At 39.5% G+C, this 16,228-nt stretch overlaps 1 protein-coding gene across 4 annotated transcripts in view; it reads left to right on the forward strand.

The window, feature by feature from the left end:
• fstl5 (follistatin-like 5) overlaps positions 1-16,228 on the forward strand; it is a 75,486-nt gene that overhangs the window by 21,732 nt on the left and 37,526 nt on the right. For all 4 annotated transcript variants that reach the window (XM_049763497.1, XM_049763727.1, XM_049763651.1 and 1 more), the window contains 2 exons: positions 1,031-1,061; positions 6,465-6,713. In XM_049763497.1, the coding sequence (XP_049619454.1) occupies positions 1,031-1,061; positions 6,465-6,713 (280 nt within the window). The remainder of the gene's footprint in view (positions 1-1,030; positions 1,062-6,464; positions 6,714-16,228) is intronic.

The raw sequence follows: 16,228 nt of genomic DNA on the forward strand, positions 1-16,228 counted from the left end.
GACTGAACTATTTATTCCTTTGTGGGGAATAATCAGGTTCACTGTGACAAAAATTGCTGCCTGCGGAGTTGTTTGGAAGATCGCCTCCTCGATGTTCATGCCCTGTCTTTACTGGGAAATGGTGGCTGAACAAAGGGGGAAAAAACAAGGCCGTGTTTATCGAAACATAGGATTCAAATACATGTTTGCCATTTTCAGTGTATTATTTTAAATATAAAGATATCATTCAAATGATGTCACAATAATGTATTGTATATTGTCCTCTTATTTAAGTGTTGTAACTTATTCACAGTTTTAGTTATTTTATTATTATTATTATTTCTTCTTAAATAATGTATTAACTTTACATTAATTTTAGTCTTTCTTTTTTTAACGGCAAGTGCCACTTGAATATATGTTTTGTTCCAAGTATATTTTATATTATTGTAAGCCAACATCATTGCACAGTTTGAAAAGTAATGCTGTGCTTAACATTCATTCAAACGTGTGGCGTTTAAGAATTCATTAAAAATTCTACCTAAAATCCTTGAAAACAGTTTTGAGAGAAAAAATACAAATATATTGAAATTAAATGCAACCAAAATGGACTTAAGCATTGATTCTATCAAGTACCACTAGAGAATCCGTGTTTTATCTTTTCTTATTATTATATGCGTGTTAACTTCTTTTTTTTATTTGATATATTTGTTCTTTACATGCTATGTGTTTATTAACTATATTATATTTGGCGATTATTCATTCGTCTGGACACAGATACGACGAGTCCCAATTTGTTGGTATTTATTGAGTCTGGTAGTCTTTCTTCTCGTGTCTCATTGGCTAAAATGGTCTTTGTTGGATTTACTATTTATAGTGCCCCCTATATTGCATTAGAATCAACTTCAGATTTATAATGATATGACAGCTAGTATGTTGTGTCTACTAAACGTCGTGTAGCATAGCAGTAGAAGTTTATTTTATTCAATGGGGAAAAAAGTTCCATGTCACCTTGCATGGTTTATTTTAACTCCGATTTTTCTTTATCCTGCAGGATGGAATCACCGAGAGCGTAAAGATGAAGGGTAAGTTTTCAATTTGTGATTTTCTGTCCCTAGCAAAAAACGTATGTCACTTAAGTGAAATATGGCTATTATGTTGTGCATCAGTAGGGACGAGTGTGTGTAATTTTTAATATTGTACAGTATATACATTTTTTTCAACATTTTATGCAAACAAGGGACAGCGCTAATTGACTGGGAAAAGACGACTTCCATCCCGCAATGTTGCACAAATGTGCAAACATACGACTCCGCTCAATTCTCCCAGCGCAAAGTCTCACAAAAACCAACATAAAAGAAAATTCCATCCATCCGAAGTGGCCATTTTAGAGCCTTGTTTTTATCTGAAAGCGCACACACATTATGGAAGGAAGCTGGAAATGTAAACATGGGAAAGAAGTCTGTAGTGATAGCAGTGTGAATTCCATCTATATTTTATGGATTAGCAGCACAGGCGTTACAATGGCTAATTGATCAGGTAAAAGAAAAAAAAAAAGATCAACCCTTCCTCACCGGGCTGCATAAAAACGTAATAACAAATATTGTCAAAATGTCCTCAAATGAGCATGAGATTCTCCTTCCAAACCGGACGTCGACAAGGTCGTGGTAGTAATTGCGCAGGCTGCATTAGCATAACATGTCCGGAGGGAAAGTCTCACTCTGGTCTGTTTTCAGCAACTCGTTTGCAGCCGCCACGTTGACGAGAGCGAGGAGGAGGAAGTCATAAATAATTCAGGCTTCACCTCACGCACATTCGCCGCCTTCTGATGATTACACAAGTGAGGTCAATTGAGCTTTAATGTCTCCGTTTTACGAGCTGTGTCCAGCTCTCAGATGGGATTTCACAGCAAAATGAAGCAGTAGAGTTCACACAGACAACAAGCCAAAAAATCCTCTAAACACAGAGCAAAGACCTTGGCCAATGTATGGATGAATAAATGCCTACTCAAAGAAATGCATTTCCCCTTTCAGTCACGTAAGAACGGATCGTGACAGCAAATAGTATGATTAAGCCCAAAAATGACACAAGTGCAGTCATTATTACCTCAACACACAAAGACAAATTAATAGCAGAAGTAGTATTTGTATAGCTGGAAAAGAAACATTGCAAATAAAAGAAAGTTCAATCGAATGGGCTGTAACAGAAATGTTTTGATAAAAATTGTAGGTGGCTCACATTGCCTTTATGTGTGTGTGATAAACTACAGCAGAGGCGACATCTCTAAAACTGAATCCTGAATTCCTCATTTAAAAAAAAATCTACTAAGATATCTGGACAATACACTAAGTTGAAAGGTTGCATTCAAATAATTAGAATGGTCATGGTGGAGGTGATACAGTAGAATTACAAACCCCTTCCGAGGCTAATTGGGAGTCCCCGCACCGAGAGCTCGTCACGAATTCCTGACAATTTTCAGGCAATATTTAGCTTGGCAGACCACCCAAAAGCTGCCTCACTGTCCACCCATACATCCAACCATCTGTCCACCAACCAACCCAACATGGCCTGATGCGACGTCATCGTCTGACTGATTTAAATTATCCCGGCCCTAAATCTTTCATTTAATACAGTATCCATCCGACAAAGTGCACATCTCGTGCTTTGGAAAAATTTAATCAATACCTTTTGAGCGGTGCACTTGAAATTCGTTGTTGATTTTAAGTAGCAATTTGAAATGAAAAAGAAGCACAATTATGCGTGATAAAAGCGCGGCGGCGTAATTGGAGATTGTGCTCGGCGAATCGGGAAATATTTCCCACCGTGATGGCAGACAATCAATGTGACTAATATGTTGAAAGACGCATCTTACTCGCGTCGAAACGTGGCCTCGAAGGGCACATCCTCCGATGAGATCTTGTTTACACGCCTCGGCGACTCGTTGGCACGTTTTTCATCCGTCAGCCTTCATCTCCATCATAATTACCTTCATTTGTATGCTGAGAGAGCGTTCGTAAGTAGAGGTTGAACCATTTTAAGCAATACATTGCACAAAATCTTTTCTTTAATAGGTTTGTCGGGTTTATTTAATTTTTTTTTCTCTGTTTTTTATTTTCTCAAATACTTTTGTATTTTTTTTTATATTTTGCCTCATATTTTCTCTTCAGTATTTTGTAATACATGCTTGTATTTTTCTTTCTGTGTCTTTTTCCATTCAGTTTTTTGTGTACTACGTACTTGTGTGTGTTGGCAATTCTTTTTCTTTTTTTAGTATATTGTATATATATTTTTTATTTTTAGTGTACCAGTATTTTGTTGACCAATTGCTCTGTAGTTTTAATATATTAATATAATATATATAATAATATATATAGATTTTTTTTAAAATTAATTTAGGTTGTGAGAATTTGTAGTTTCCAAACATTTTGTCTCATATTTTACCCACTTATGTATGTTTTCAACCATAATCATGTGTGTATGCGAGCAGATGCATTTAGAAGGTTGCATACTGTGGAAATGCGGGAAACCCTCCGCTTGGTCTGGGTCCCGTATCATGGCGTATCTTATGATTAAGCCATCAGCATGGCTCCCTGTTGTTCCGTCGTCACCACGCATGGCGACACGATGACAACTTTAATCACCGAGACAGACTCTGGAGCAGTGATGTTTTTGTAGGCAAAAAAATAGTACATGCCAAAGAAACTACATCCCTTTTTTTTTTTCTGTGCTTTAACTACGCTTCAAGAAAATCAAAGTAATCATATGTCTGTTATGTGTTTATATTTTTCATCAAATATAGTCTAATTTCCTCTGATGATAATTGACAACACAATTAGTGAATTTGTAATTTCACTCAAAGAAAGTTAATGTGTTGATAAAACACAACATCTGAAAACTTCGACGTCTCTGCAAAGGCGACCGCTCTTGTTTACACAACTGCTGTTCCGCAGTTAGTCACAGAAGAAATAGTGCCTCACCCAATTATGCTTGTCGTTAATGTGTTCTGCGCATGTGTTTGCTCAACCTTAAATAGGTTTCATTATTTGCTATAGCTTTTATGCAACAAAGCTTATTTGCGTGATACTGCACACATTTGTGGGCTAATCTCCTCAAACAATTTTTGGGGGAAGCACAAAGGCAATTAGTCTAATTAGAACAATGAACATTTGAAACAGATGAACACATCTCATTCATGGCCTCCAGCATGCATAAATAATTCATTTTATATTTTGCCATGAATGGAATACCTCCCTGTAGGAACAATATGTGAGGATCTTACCATATAAATCAGATGTCTATTACAAGTAGGCATTGTTCTTATAAGCATACTCATTTCCTCAAATAGTGGTGCCTTAGTCACCGGGTGCATTATCCACTTATGGAATAAATACCTCATTTGCAATCAGGGTTTCTTGCAAAATGCACCCTTTCTAATTAGAGGTCATCTCCCTTGGATTCACCAGTTTTTAACATAAAAAACGATGCCACATTTGAAAAATGTTTGCCCGCGTCTACCAATTTAAAAAAAAAAAAAAAAAATGTCATTAACATTTGAGTTTGCTTGCTGTTCAAAGCCTTAATGTGAACATGAACCAAAGCATTATAAAACCCAACAACTGAATGGCTCCAGAGTGAACGCAAACTCAAGTATTTTCTTATCCTGAACCCAACGGAGAGTTGCAGATTTTCCCCCGTTAAAAATAAATAAATAAAATAATAAAACTCAGACCCAGTGAGGTAGAAGTCATCAATGTTTCAAAGCCAAGCGACTTAGTGGCGTTCCTCCAAAGGGAAGGAGAAAGCTCTCAGGCCTCAAATAGCTTCTCATAAAATCTTCACGACTTGTTTATGCCAGCAGGAGCTCAAGTGTTGTCACTGGTGCAGCAATTAGCAGAGGGAGGGACCGTGTGAAGGGGGGTGAGAAAAGGAAAGGTTTTTTTTTTCCCCCTCACATTTTCCATCTCGGCTTGACGTTTGTCTTTGCTGAGTCTAAAACATCTTTCCATCATTTCTTCGTCAGCAAAGTGGCACCGTACTGGTTCCGTGAAAGTGGGGGAGGGAAAAATCTGCGGCCGGTGGCGTATTTAATGAAACCCGTGCATACATGAATCCATCTTTGCGTGACAACAGGTGTGCTAAAAATACACTCGCTGTGCACGCCAGCTGAGACCGGTAAAAGTGTCACGATATTGTCTGTGTTCTTCTGCATGTCCTCTTAAGGGTGTGTCAGTGAGCAAACCTATAAAAAGGGGTTTTGTAACATTATATTTATAATGAGCCAGGTCTGACAGTCAAAATGCATCGCTGACGTTGACTCTACTGTTTGATGCTCGTACCGTTTACTGATATTAGCGTTTCAAATTACACTGAACCTTTCAAGAGTTCTTTTTTGTGCTGATTCCAAATCCACCCATCTTGTTATCTCGAGCGCATTTTCATGATAATTATATATATAATAATTGTGTGTGTATAATTATCTGAATAGCACTAGAATAATACACCTTTGGTGACGACTGTCAATCACAACGTTATGTTCTCAAACAAAAACCGTATCTCTCGTATCGAATCTCATTAGATAATATTTGGGCATTATAGAACATCATGGGTCATAGGGGAAACAAGCATCTTCTCCCTGATGTCGTCCAACAAAAAGATAGTCGTATAAGCGTCCTGGTGACAAATGAGGGCGCCCTTCAATGACCCCGCCGGTGGCACAGGACGCTCGCCCCTGCCGCGGCGCGCAAATTCGTGGAATAATCATTACGCAGGAGAGCCGCCGGAAATTAATAAAGTGGCAAATTGACTGTCTCCATTCAGGTCACAGCGCGCTTGCCTCTGTGTGTGTGTATGTGTGTGTCAATGTGTCCGTGCCTGTGTGTGTATTAGGAAGATGTCAGAGGTTCCAAATCGGTTTGTTCACGCCAACAAGCACGCCCAGCGGTTGAGCCCTGCCATTTTAGCGAGCGCTTCTATTTGATCCATCTGAAATAATATGTTTGGTGTTGCCATTATCGAGACTTATATTAACAAAAATGTTCATGGGTTAGTGTGATCCACTACATATTTAATCATTCATATATAAATAAATGAGAATGAGAAGCGACTAAACATGACTACGCCACAACACCATGTCTTGTTCTCGCCTCCTTGAAATCTCAAGTTTAATTTTGCTTTGGCTCTTGATTTGGCTCAAGCCTGAGAGTCTTGACTCATTTCAAAGCCCTCTAAGTCTTGGCCATGATTCGCATCCCAACCCATGATAATCTTGTACTTGGTCTCTTCTCCTTCGAGTTTTGATCTTAATCTAAACCCTTCAAAATCTGCTCTCAAGTCTTGCAGTTGGTCTTGGCTCCCTTAATGCTTGATATTAAATCAATTTCTTGGTTTACCAAGTATGTTTTTTATGGATTGTGTGGGTATTAGATAGATTTACCCTTTCTGACCATCTGCAGAAGTACAGGTTTGTTTCATCCCTTTTGCATTTCCAGGTTTGATGAACCACCATAGCGACCCGCCTCCATGCGAGCACAAGTACTGCGGCCTGGGCCGCCGCTGCTCCATCAATCCGCAGACGGGTCGAGGGGAGTGTAACTGTTTGGAGCATTGCAAACCTCACTACAAGCCCGTGTGCGGCTCAGACGGAAAACTTTACCCCAACCACTGTGAGCTGCACCGCGCGTCCTGCTCGGAACGTCGCAGGATTACCATCGTTCACGGCGAGGAGTGTTTCTACAAAGGTAGGAGCTCGTGTGACCTTTTGTGAAGGATATGTGGGATTTGCGGGGTATTGTGTGCAACGAATAGTAACCTTTACAGATGCTGATCCAACATCCTGGTTGCCTTTCCGACTGGATTATACTGGGATTTTTGCTAATACCGGCAATATGGTGATATGAGGTGCTTCAGAAGTGTATATCCTGACAGTTCCGTGCCTAAATGTCATGGCTTAGCTCTGAAATGCTCACCGATGACATGATTTTGAAACTGAAGCTATCAACTAGTGGAACACCCCTAGAGTTGTACAATTTGGAATTTGACTCCAACACGTAAGAAGAAAAATAGCTCTAAAGTTGGACAAAACGTCAGAGTTCAAACCATTTGATCTGGACTGAGGTGATGCAACTGAGAATTTGGCTAAATGGAGAAACTTGGCAATATGCAAAGTCATGCGGAAGTGCCAGCACTGGAACTGCAAAAATACGTGGGGGCTGGTCATCTAAATTCATCACTCTATGTATCACCGCTTTCTTTTCAGTTAGTCTCAATTGCTTTGTTAAGTTATAATATATTTGATAAAAAGCTTAAACTTGACCTTAGAACTTGATGAGAAGTTGACTTTTCAATGTAGAACACAAACATTACACACAAAGAGGAATAGAACTGATCAAAAGCCAAACTTCAGCTGCTCCACTCATCTCTTTGGCAACCTCCCAAACGTCATTACTGGCTTCCCATCTAATCTTTGGTACTGTTGGAAGTAGGTTCCAATTCTGGCATGCAGATAGAGAAAAGTGCCGACTCTGGGCCTTTCTGACTTATGGACTGGATAAAACGGCAACGCTCCAGTAAAGTTGATGATGTGATTTCACACGCCGGTCAAAGGCATTTTTATGGAGCTTGCTGAAACAACACATTACGAGGTGACGCTTAACTGCAGTTAAAGTAGGAAGAGACGGGACCATGCACTTGGAACGTTAGATTCGCACAACACAAAGTGTCTCGATATGAGCCAACGCTCATGGAACGGTACAGCTGCCAATCAATCCAAAAGTGAGGTCATACTCAGACAAAAACCTTCCACTCTGATCTTGCACAGTTATAAAAGGTTCATGCATAATTACATTAAGTCATCAAACTTCATCTCGTTGACGTTGCGACGCGTCTTTGACAGTCCGTCAAAAGACCTGAAAATTGTGGGGCACAAAAGACCGAGCAGTGGACGTTATCTGTTTTAAAATCACCTAGCGGTCTCACACGGTCTCATATTACAAGTCATAGTTGGGCAGTTAATTCCTCGAAGCTGCCATGTGGAAAAACTGAAACGGTTGCTAAGGGCCACACCAACACGCTAACTCAGTTGTATTCAACATTAATTTCTTGTTGCTGCTCTTCTTCAATTGCACTGCTGATAAATACACTTCCAAATGAAGGCAGCACATATTTCACTGTTTAGTTTGACTTCCTAAAGGATGCAGAGACTGTGGATAGGCTGAAAGTTTCCCTTGGGCACTACTTTGCTGCCCCTGTGTGCTGTCAATTTAAACGTTCATCCATGACACAGGTGTCAAACTCAAGGCCCCGGGGCCAGATACGGCCCGCCACATAAATTGTGCATCAAATTCGTGTCATTACTAGAATTGCAAATTGTCTTCACTTTTAATAATATCTTTTTTTTTTTTCAATATTTGACCAGTTTTTACTCGTCTGATTTGAAAACAAGTTATTTGTCAGCTTGTTTTGTAGCTTTTACTGTATATAATATGAGGTGCTCATACATTTATTTGGGTTGACAGTCATAAGGCCCTCCGGAAGAAGCTATGAGCGGGTCAGGGAAAAAAAAAAAAGAAAAACAACAACCTCTGGTGCTCATATGAGAACCACACCAAAATGTTTATATGTACCCCTGAAAAAAGCAGACTTTCATTTTGAGATTTTTTTTATGGCTGCACTCATGATAGAAAGTACACCAAACTTCATGTTGCTAAATTGTGTTTGACTGGAGCACTTTCACTCAAAGTTTTCCATCCCTGCAGCGTAAAAATCTTCTCCCCAATCCAAAATGTCCACAGGCACCTCGCAGCAAACATGGTTTTGATATCCGTACGTGCTTGTGCTCCCAATGCTTCAAACTGACTCCCTTTTACAAAAATATGATAGTGACCAGATGAATAAATCATCATGTTTTAATCCACAATGAGGCAGATGTGCTTTGCTTGTATAATAGATAACTCGCAGCAGCAGCGTGTAGTCGCAAAGATAGAATGCCCAAAACAACATAATATGCATATCGCAAGACATTTGTACTGCGGCGTTTGTATGGAATTTACATATCCGCAGTCCTCCTCTGGTACTTTACATGGCCTGTAATCAGAAAGGCATGCATAAATACATAAGGTGAGCTATTAACATACTTTATGAGAGTGGAATTACAGATGGAATATTATGTTGAAAGGATGGAAGTGTTTAGTTGCAGCACAGTCACACAAGACTTTGTTGTGTTGACGGAAGACTCGAGTTAGTTGAGGGGTAGGATGTCACCAGATCATGACAGTCTGTGGTATTTATATGATGCGAGATCTGGGTTATTTTAAATTGCCAGAAAGGGAGGGGCAGGGCGAAACAGTTGATTTTAGGTGAGGTGTATTTTGCTGTATTATTTAATTGTTTATGCCAAATGGGTTCAAAACAGAAGAAGTGGTGGAGGGCCAAAAAGTTCATTTGAGGAGAGTTGGATATTTGTTCAAACATCAAATTGTTCGTTTGAACCTTTTTTATTTTGGAGAGAGAATATGTATTTATTTGAGGGGAAGTATTTAGTGTGTATGCACATAGTTCTTGTCAATACAGCTATAAGTTACATTGGTTGATACAAATTGTCTGCTTTTATTCTGGAGAGGAAAACAAACGTTTATTTGAGGGCGAGCTTTTTTTTTTTTTTTTTGATGCACCCAGTGATTGTCAATATGTTTACCGGATTTACGGCAAAATTAGTTTGGAGTGCGTGGGCATCAGTTAGGTGGGAGGCTTTTTTACCATTCCGTTTCAGCAAAACTGAAGTTTAAAACAAAAAAGGGTGAGGTGAGCATTTAATCAAATACATAATTGTGTTTTGTTTAATTCCCAAAGTGATTGAGGCATGATGCAAGGATAACATGATACCTCGAGGCGTATATTTACTCAGCAGAAAAGGTGTCTATTAGACGGCAATGTCGTAATCAGCAATATTTTCCCTCAGTGATATTTGTCACTAGTCAAGTTTTATTAGGTGAAACTACAGTTTAAGGGTGGAGATGACAAGGGTTTATTTGAGGTGAGGCATCATATTAGCTCTCATAGATGTGAATGTTCTTTTTTCTCGTAGATTGTAGGTGTGTGTGTACGAATGGGAACATGTCTGAATGCTGCATGTTTGCGTCAAACGATGCACATGCTGTACATCCACAACAATAGTGACGAAGAGCAGTAATTAGGATCTTTCCAGAAACGTGTTGCTTCAAACACCCCTGGCAGCACCAACAAGAACATCAACAACAAGAAGCAGAGGCCCCTGGAGAGCCTCCGCCATAACGAGGCGTCTGTCTGTCTGTCCCAGTGGAGACAGAGAGATGACTTGCTCTCCTTTAATGACTTGTTGGCACTCGGTAGTTAATCATGAGGTCATCCTGCAGGCGTTGTCTAACGTGAGACAATGATTTCACATTGTACTGTATATATTTGTAGTTCTTTATTATCCAAAATAATGATAAATTAATAAATAAGGTAGATGTGTATGAAAAAATAATATAATGGAAAATCAAAACAGGGCGGCACGGTGGCGCACTGGTTACCAATAAAATGTACATTATTACAAGAAATGAAATGTGTGTACGGGTTAAAATCCTCTATTTATTTTCAATCTAGAACAACCCTGATAAACTCAGCACACCGACCAACATAAAGCCAAACTATCGTGAGAATAAGGATACAATTTAGCCCCATCACTCACTCCTCGCTGTACATCGTTCATACTTTGCTCTATTTTTTTTTGAATGAATATTTCATGCATAGATTCGACACGCCTTTGATATGCACTTGCTGGCAAAAGAAAACGCGCATACTGTAGCATTCTAAATCATTTACACTATACATCTCAATCTGACAAGCCTGTAATCTTATTTGCTTGCAGGCTGATGGAGGTTAGACGATGACTGTGTGCATGTGCGCACATGATCAATAGGCTTATTTATAGTGCCGGCCTTGAGACCTCGCTGTATCGATTTGCATGTTCATTACAGGGAGCGGAATGAGCCCATTATTCCTCGCGCCGAGCCCCAACAATCATATGACAAATTGGCTGATTAAGCGTCGCGGATTATTGTTCCCTCCCCAAAGCACCGAGTGAGACATTTATGACATCCATGCGCTCACATTCATTAAAAGGAAACTTCTGTGTAGCATTTGAATGTGCGTAGGATTTTCATTTTACTGCTCAGGCCATGTTTTGAATCATATTCTTAACAGTATTAAGTCCGTCATACAAGTGTCAAGATGTAAAGTGTCTTGAAGAGTCTGCGGTGGTAAAAGTGCCAGCAACATTTGAATGCCGCTTCCCTTCATTAACCTCTCTCCTACTTGAGTATCTGACTGAAGACACGCACCCTCACAATCATGATTCTCGCGAGTGTGATTCTTAAACTTGGCCATGCATCATAGCATATTGAAAGTACAGAGTCATGTTAGTCAGAAAAAAACATGTCCAGCTTTAAGAAAATAGCAGCGCTAGCTGAGTTAGCATTAGCAGTGTAAACAAGCTGATGTTAGTCACGGCTGCTACAACTACAATTGAGATGTTAAATATTATTTCGAACCCGACTATAAGGCGCACCTTCAATGAATGGCCCATTTTAAAACTTTGTCCTTATATAAGGCGCACCAATAATGCATCATGTAGTATTTTTAATCCAGATCAAATCATTCTCCATTGTATCTTTTTTTATTTGAACTTCAGACGCAACAAATTACTTTATAATCACAAAATAATGATCCATAGTCTTTTTGATTCATGATTTATAGTCTTCAGCAGGCCACTTACGTATGATTAATTTCATGACACAATGCTTCGGGACAGTTTAAATTTAGAAATTTGGTCCATATATAAGGCGCACCGGACTATAAGGCGCACTGTGGGTTTTTGAGAAAATTTAGATTTTTAGGTGCGCCTTATCGTCCAGAAAATACGGTACTTGGAAAAAATCAAGGAATAATCATAACTATTACTCTTGGTTCTCACTGAAATGAACTCGTCATTCCATAGAGAGCTTCCAACTCTTGTTTTGTGTGACTTTAGTTCTTGAAGTGAAGCAATGTGCCTTGTTTTGGTGTCATCGCGATAAAACCAAACAAAGAGTACTAGTGTATTTAATATTTGTGTATGTATTCATTGTGCTAGCGAGGGGGGGGGTTACAAAATGAATTCACCTCTGGCTATGTAATTTGTGTGAGATGACTGTTTCAATATTTGTTCACCAGTTTGTGTTTTATTGTATCTGAGCTATTTGTTGGCATTTGTTTTGACGTAAACTGTTTTAAAAACACTTTAGTGTACCACTGCTGGACTCTTTGCTACCACACACTTGAGGAGGAGGAAGGGAGCTTTGACTGGGTCATCATACCGTGGGCGTCTTCTCATATCAAAGCTATGAATAGTCCACTCCACACCGTCCCCATCGCAACCTTCCCTGTAGAACTTTCCTCCCGTGTAATTAAACTGCACTCTAGAACCCAAGTGTGACCTTACCTATACCTCTTTTAAAATCATCATTAGGCTATATTAAAAGTTCCCTTCATATCAAAGCGTGAGTTTAAATCTCCATGGAGACCGTGTCGAAAGTGCAAGTCACTAAGAATAACATTGACAGAGATACAATAGGCTTTGATTTATGAAGGCTTGAATGTTAAAATATGAATTAGTTTAATTAAAATGTGAACAAATCCATCAAATTATTATCAAGGATTACATTGTGAAATAGAATATTTAGTCATTATACTGGAGCTTTTTCATTTGAAACATGACTATCATGCCTTGTATATGTTTCAAAGAGGCTTAATGTAAGAGAAAGATGAATACAAAGATGGTGTATGGATAGATGGATAGCTAGATAGCTGACTAGACGTATCCAGGTCAACAGGACCATCAAATATTGGAGTCCAGGAGGTGCATTCATTGGTCTTGCCGGATGAATGGTCGGAAATCGAAATGTTTGCTGATGTATGGAGTCATCTGCCGTATTGGCAGCCACTTCCACCGCGTCCCCCGCCTACTTGGCAAGCGGGAGGACGACAAAGTAATTTATCTACGAGCTGCATTCCAGGAAGGCAGGATGTGGAGTCCCTCAGGACTTGGCTTTGGAACAAACACCCCCTAAAATGACTGCAATGGGCCACAATTCCATGATTAATATAGAAATTACAGATACATTTACTTCCATTATAGTATGTTATAGTCAAACAAAATGGGTGTAAAAAAGCCCCATACGCGTATATTTGTACACAGAATGTTTCAATAACTGAAATGTACTGAAATAACTGGTATGTATTTGTGATTAAGCTTACTGTGATGAATATTTGGCTCAAACGCAGCCATAGCAAACTCCACGCAGATGTTAAATTTTCTAGTTTGGCGGTTTTGGTTTTTCTTTATTTGTTTAGCCTTTATTTACGTAGGTATGGCCATTTAGAACTAATTGTAGTATTCTGTATAAATGAAGTTGAAATGAGTTGAATTAAATTTTCTGTCGGCGTACATGGTCAGTTGTCTATACGTGCCAATGAGCAGTCCACCTGAGGAGCTTCTCTGACTGTGTACCGTATTTTCCGCACTATAAGGCGCACCGGATTATAAGGCGCATAGAACAAATAACTCAACGTTGCTCAAACGTTAATGGAATCACAATATAGTAACATTCAAAATAGTGAAAACAATAACAATATATCAATAACTCAACGTTGCTCAAACGTTAATATCACACAACACACAAAATAAACACGTAAAGCTAACTTTAATGAATTAGTCCTCATCCACGAATCCATATTGGTCCATATATAAGGCGCACCGGATTTTAAGGCGCACTGTCGGCTTTTGAGAAAATTGGAGGTTTTTAGGTGCGCCTTACAGTGCGGAAAATACGGTAATTTACATGACAACTCTGTTTTTATTCACCCAAAAGTAATATACGTGAGAGTTATTCACTCAGATGGCTTATGTTGTAGCACTGCCGAACAAGTGGCGGGGTTCAACGTCTACTCTGACAGAATCTCCAATAACACCGCAAAAAGTCACAGGATTCTCCAGGCGCTAGTATTCACTCTATTTGAGGAAGTGTGGTAACCCCACTCACAAAGCCGCCTCGGCAGAGGTGATAAAATATAAAAGGCAAGGCTGCTGAGATGGCGACCCTTCCCGTTAGCGTCACCTTTTTGTCAAGTCGACGGCTTTAGGAGGCGATCGATGAAGGCTGAGGAGGATGCCACATGCGGCACAATAGATCTATGGGATTACATCACTTAAGTTCCGATGGATGGTGATGATGAGAGTTTGTGTGTGTGTGTGTCTGTGTGTGTCTGTGTGTGTGTGTGTGTGTGTTCACCTCTCTCTCAGAGAGGATTACCAGTCAACCTCAAGAGACGTCTTGATAATCATTGTGTTTGCCAGTTCGCCTGCAACAGTGATCCACTTTTTGTGCGCCAGAAACCAATTTGTGTTCAAATGATTATGAAACACATCATAACTGTGGTCTTGATTAAGCTTATAGAGATAAAAAAAATTGGCAAAGTTGCAAAAGTCAACAAAGTTTACTGCTATGCATCAATCAAGCCTATTTTGAATTTTCTTTTTTTTTTTAATGAAACTCTACTTTCTAAGTTCTTTGTTGCACTTTACTAAAATACTGGTTAAATTGCATAGCATTCATCGAAGTCCCTTGCTTGTCCAGCATAGGGGTGAACTTTATTAAGCCTTTAAATCAAGCAGCGACCATGTGACAGCTCATCCCAGGAATGATTCCTCCCCTGCAGAGAAGCTAGCATTTTGTTATTTGCGGCGCAGGCAACACGAACCTGAGTGCTATGCCGGTGTTTTTGTTTCAGTTGTTTTGGTTTCCTTCAAGTACTAATAAAGGTTATTTATAGTAATCAACGCACGGCCACTTTGATGGTGTCTGAGCTGCTTTTTAAGGCGGTGCAGTAAAATCCGCAGTGATAGATGCTGCTTAGGTGTTTATGGAAGTGAACACAATTGATTGAAGGGGGCGAGATTAAGTACAGTCGTTAACAAGTCAACTTGGCACACTTTTGCTCACGACTAATGCTACTGACCGAGTAACGCTCTCCATTTACTAAAGTCAGCAGAGGATGCAATCAATTCATGCTTGGCTAGTTGAATGCCTAAATGGGCTGAAGTAAAATCGAAAATAGAATTTTGTTACGCAAAAGTGAATGAAGTAAGGGCATGTTAAAAGGCTGATCACCTAAAATGGCATCTCAGAGAAACCAATAACGAATGACGACTTGCCGTTGTGATTCTCAACGTGTGTACACGAGCGCCCACTAGTGGTATGTAAAGCAATCACTGCCCAGTTTGGTTCGAATTAACTTTTGGTTGCAGTTAATGTTGAAGATCAGTACACATAATCTTTAGAAACTCCCAACTTTTTAGCGGCTTGCAATTGGGACTTGAACATTTAATCGGCTCGTGTTAGCGCTTTCAAAACATATGTGTATATATTTTTTTAAAACCAAATTAATTGATTACAAGATAAGACAAAGGTAATGACATTCAAACATTTCCCATCCACAAAATGAAAAATTGATCGACTGATTTTTCCCTCAGTCGTAATTAAACTAACAAAAATTATTGTAAAACAGTAACATTCTGCTTGGAATTCACTTCTTTATTTGGGTAAATGTTAAGGGACATTGAAGAACGTTTTTCATTCATTATATTAATCAATCGACATTTATTCAGCTACCAGACTTTTATTCTGCCAAATATCGTAATCAGCATCGCTATAAAAATATCCTTATCGGTCCGGCACTAGCCTTAAAGAGATAAGACACCGGTGCTCTTGAAGTGAACTGTGAATGTATGGCGTCATACGTTAGTTTACTGCCAAGCTCAGGTGTCGCGGCCCCCATTCGCCCTTCAAGATTGCCATCAGTGACCTGCGCTTGAGGCCAGCTCGCTTGTCACCATGCTGATGGATGGTGGGAGCGGCTACGACCGCGGCCAAGGCCACGGGCGGATGTGCTGTTCGCGACTCGCATTTCGTTCTTGGCTATTGAACCACAGATTTTTTTATTTGGGAGTGAGATAGAAGAACAAGGCGTGATTTTGATTGTAGAAGGCCTTTCAGTTACGACCTTGCGCAGCATTGTTGTTCATGACGCTTTGTGTGAGGCATCACAAAAAAGACATGGACTGCCGTGTCATTGTCACGTTGCATCTTACAAAGAAGGAAATACTTTTCAAAGATTTTATTCAATTCAATTATAATAT

Source organism: Syngnathus scovelli, chromosome 1, assembly GCF_024217435.2.
Source record: "Syngnathus scovelli strain Florida chromosome 1, RoL_Ssco_1.2, whole genome shotgun sequence".
NCBI classification, from domain to species: domain Eukaryota; kingdom Metazoa; phylum Chordata; class Actinopteri; order Syngnathiformes; family Syngnathidae; genus Syngnathus; species Syngnathus scovelli.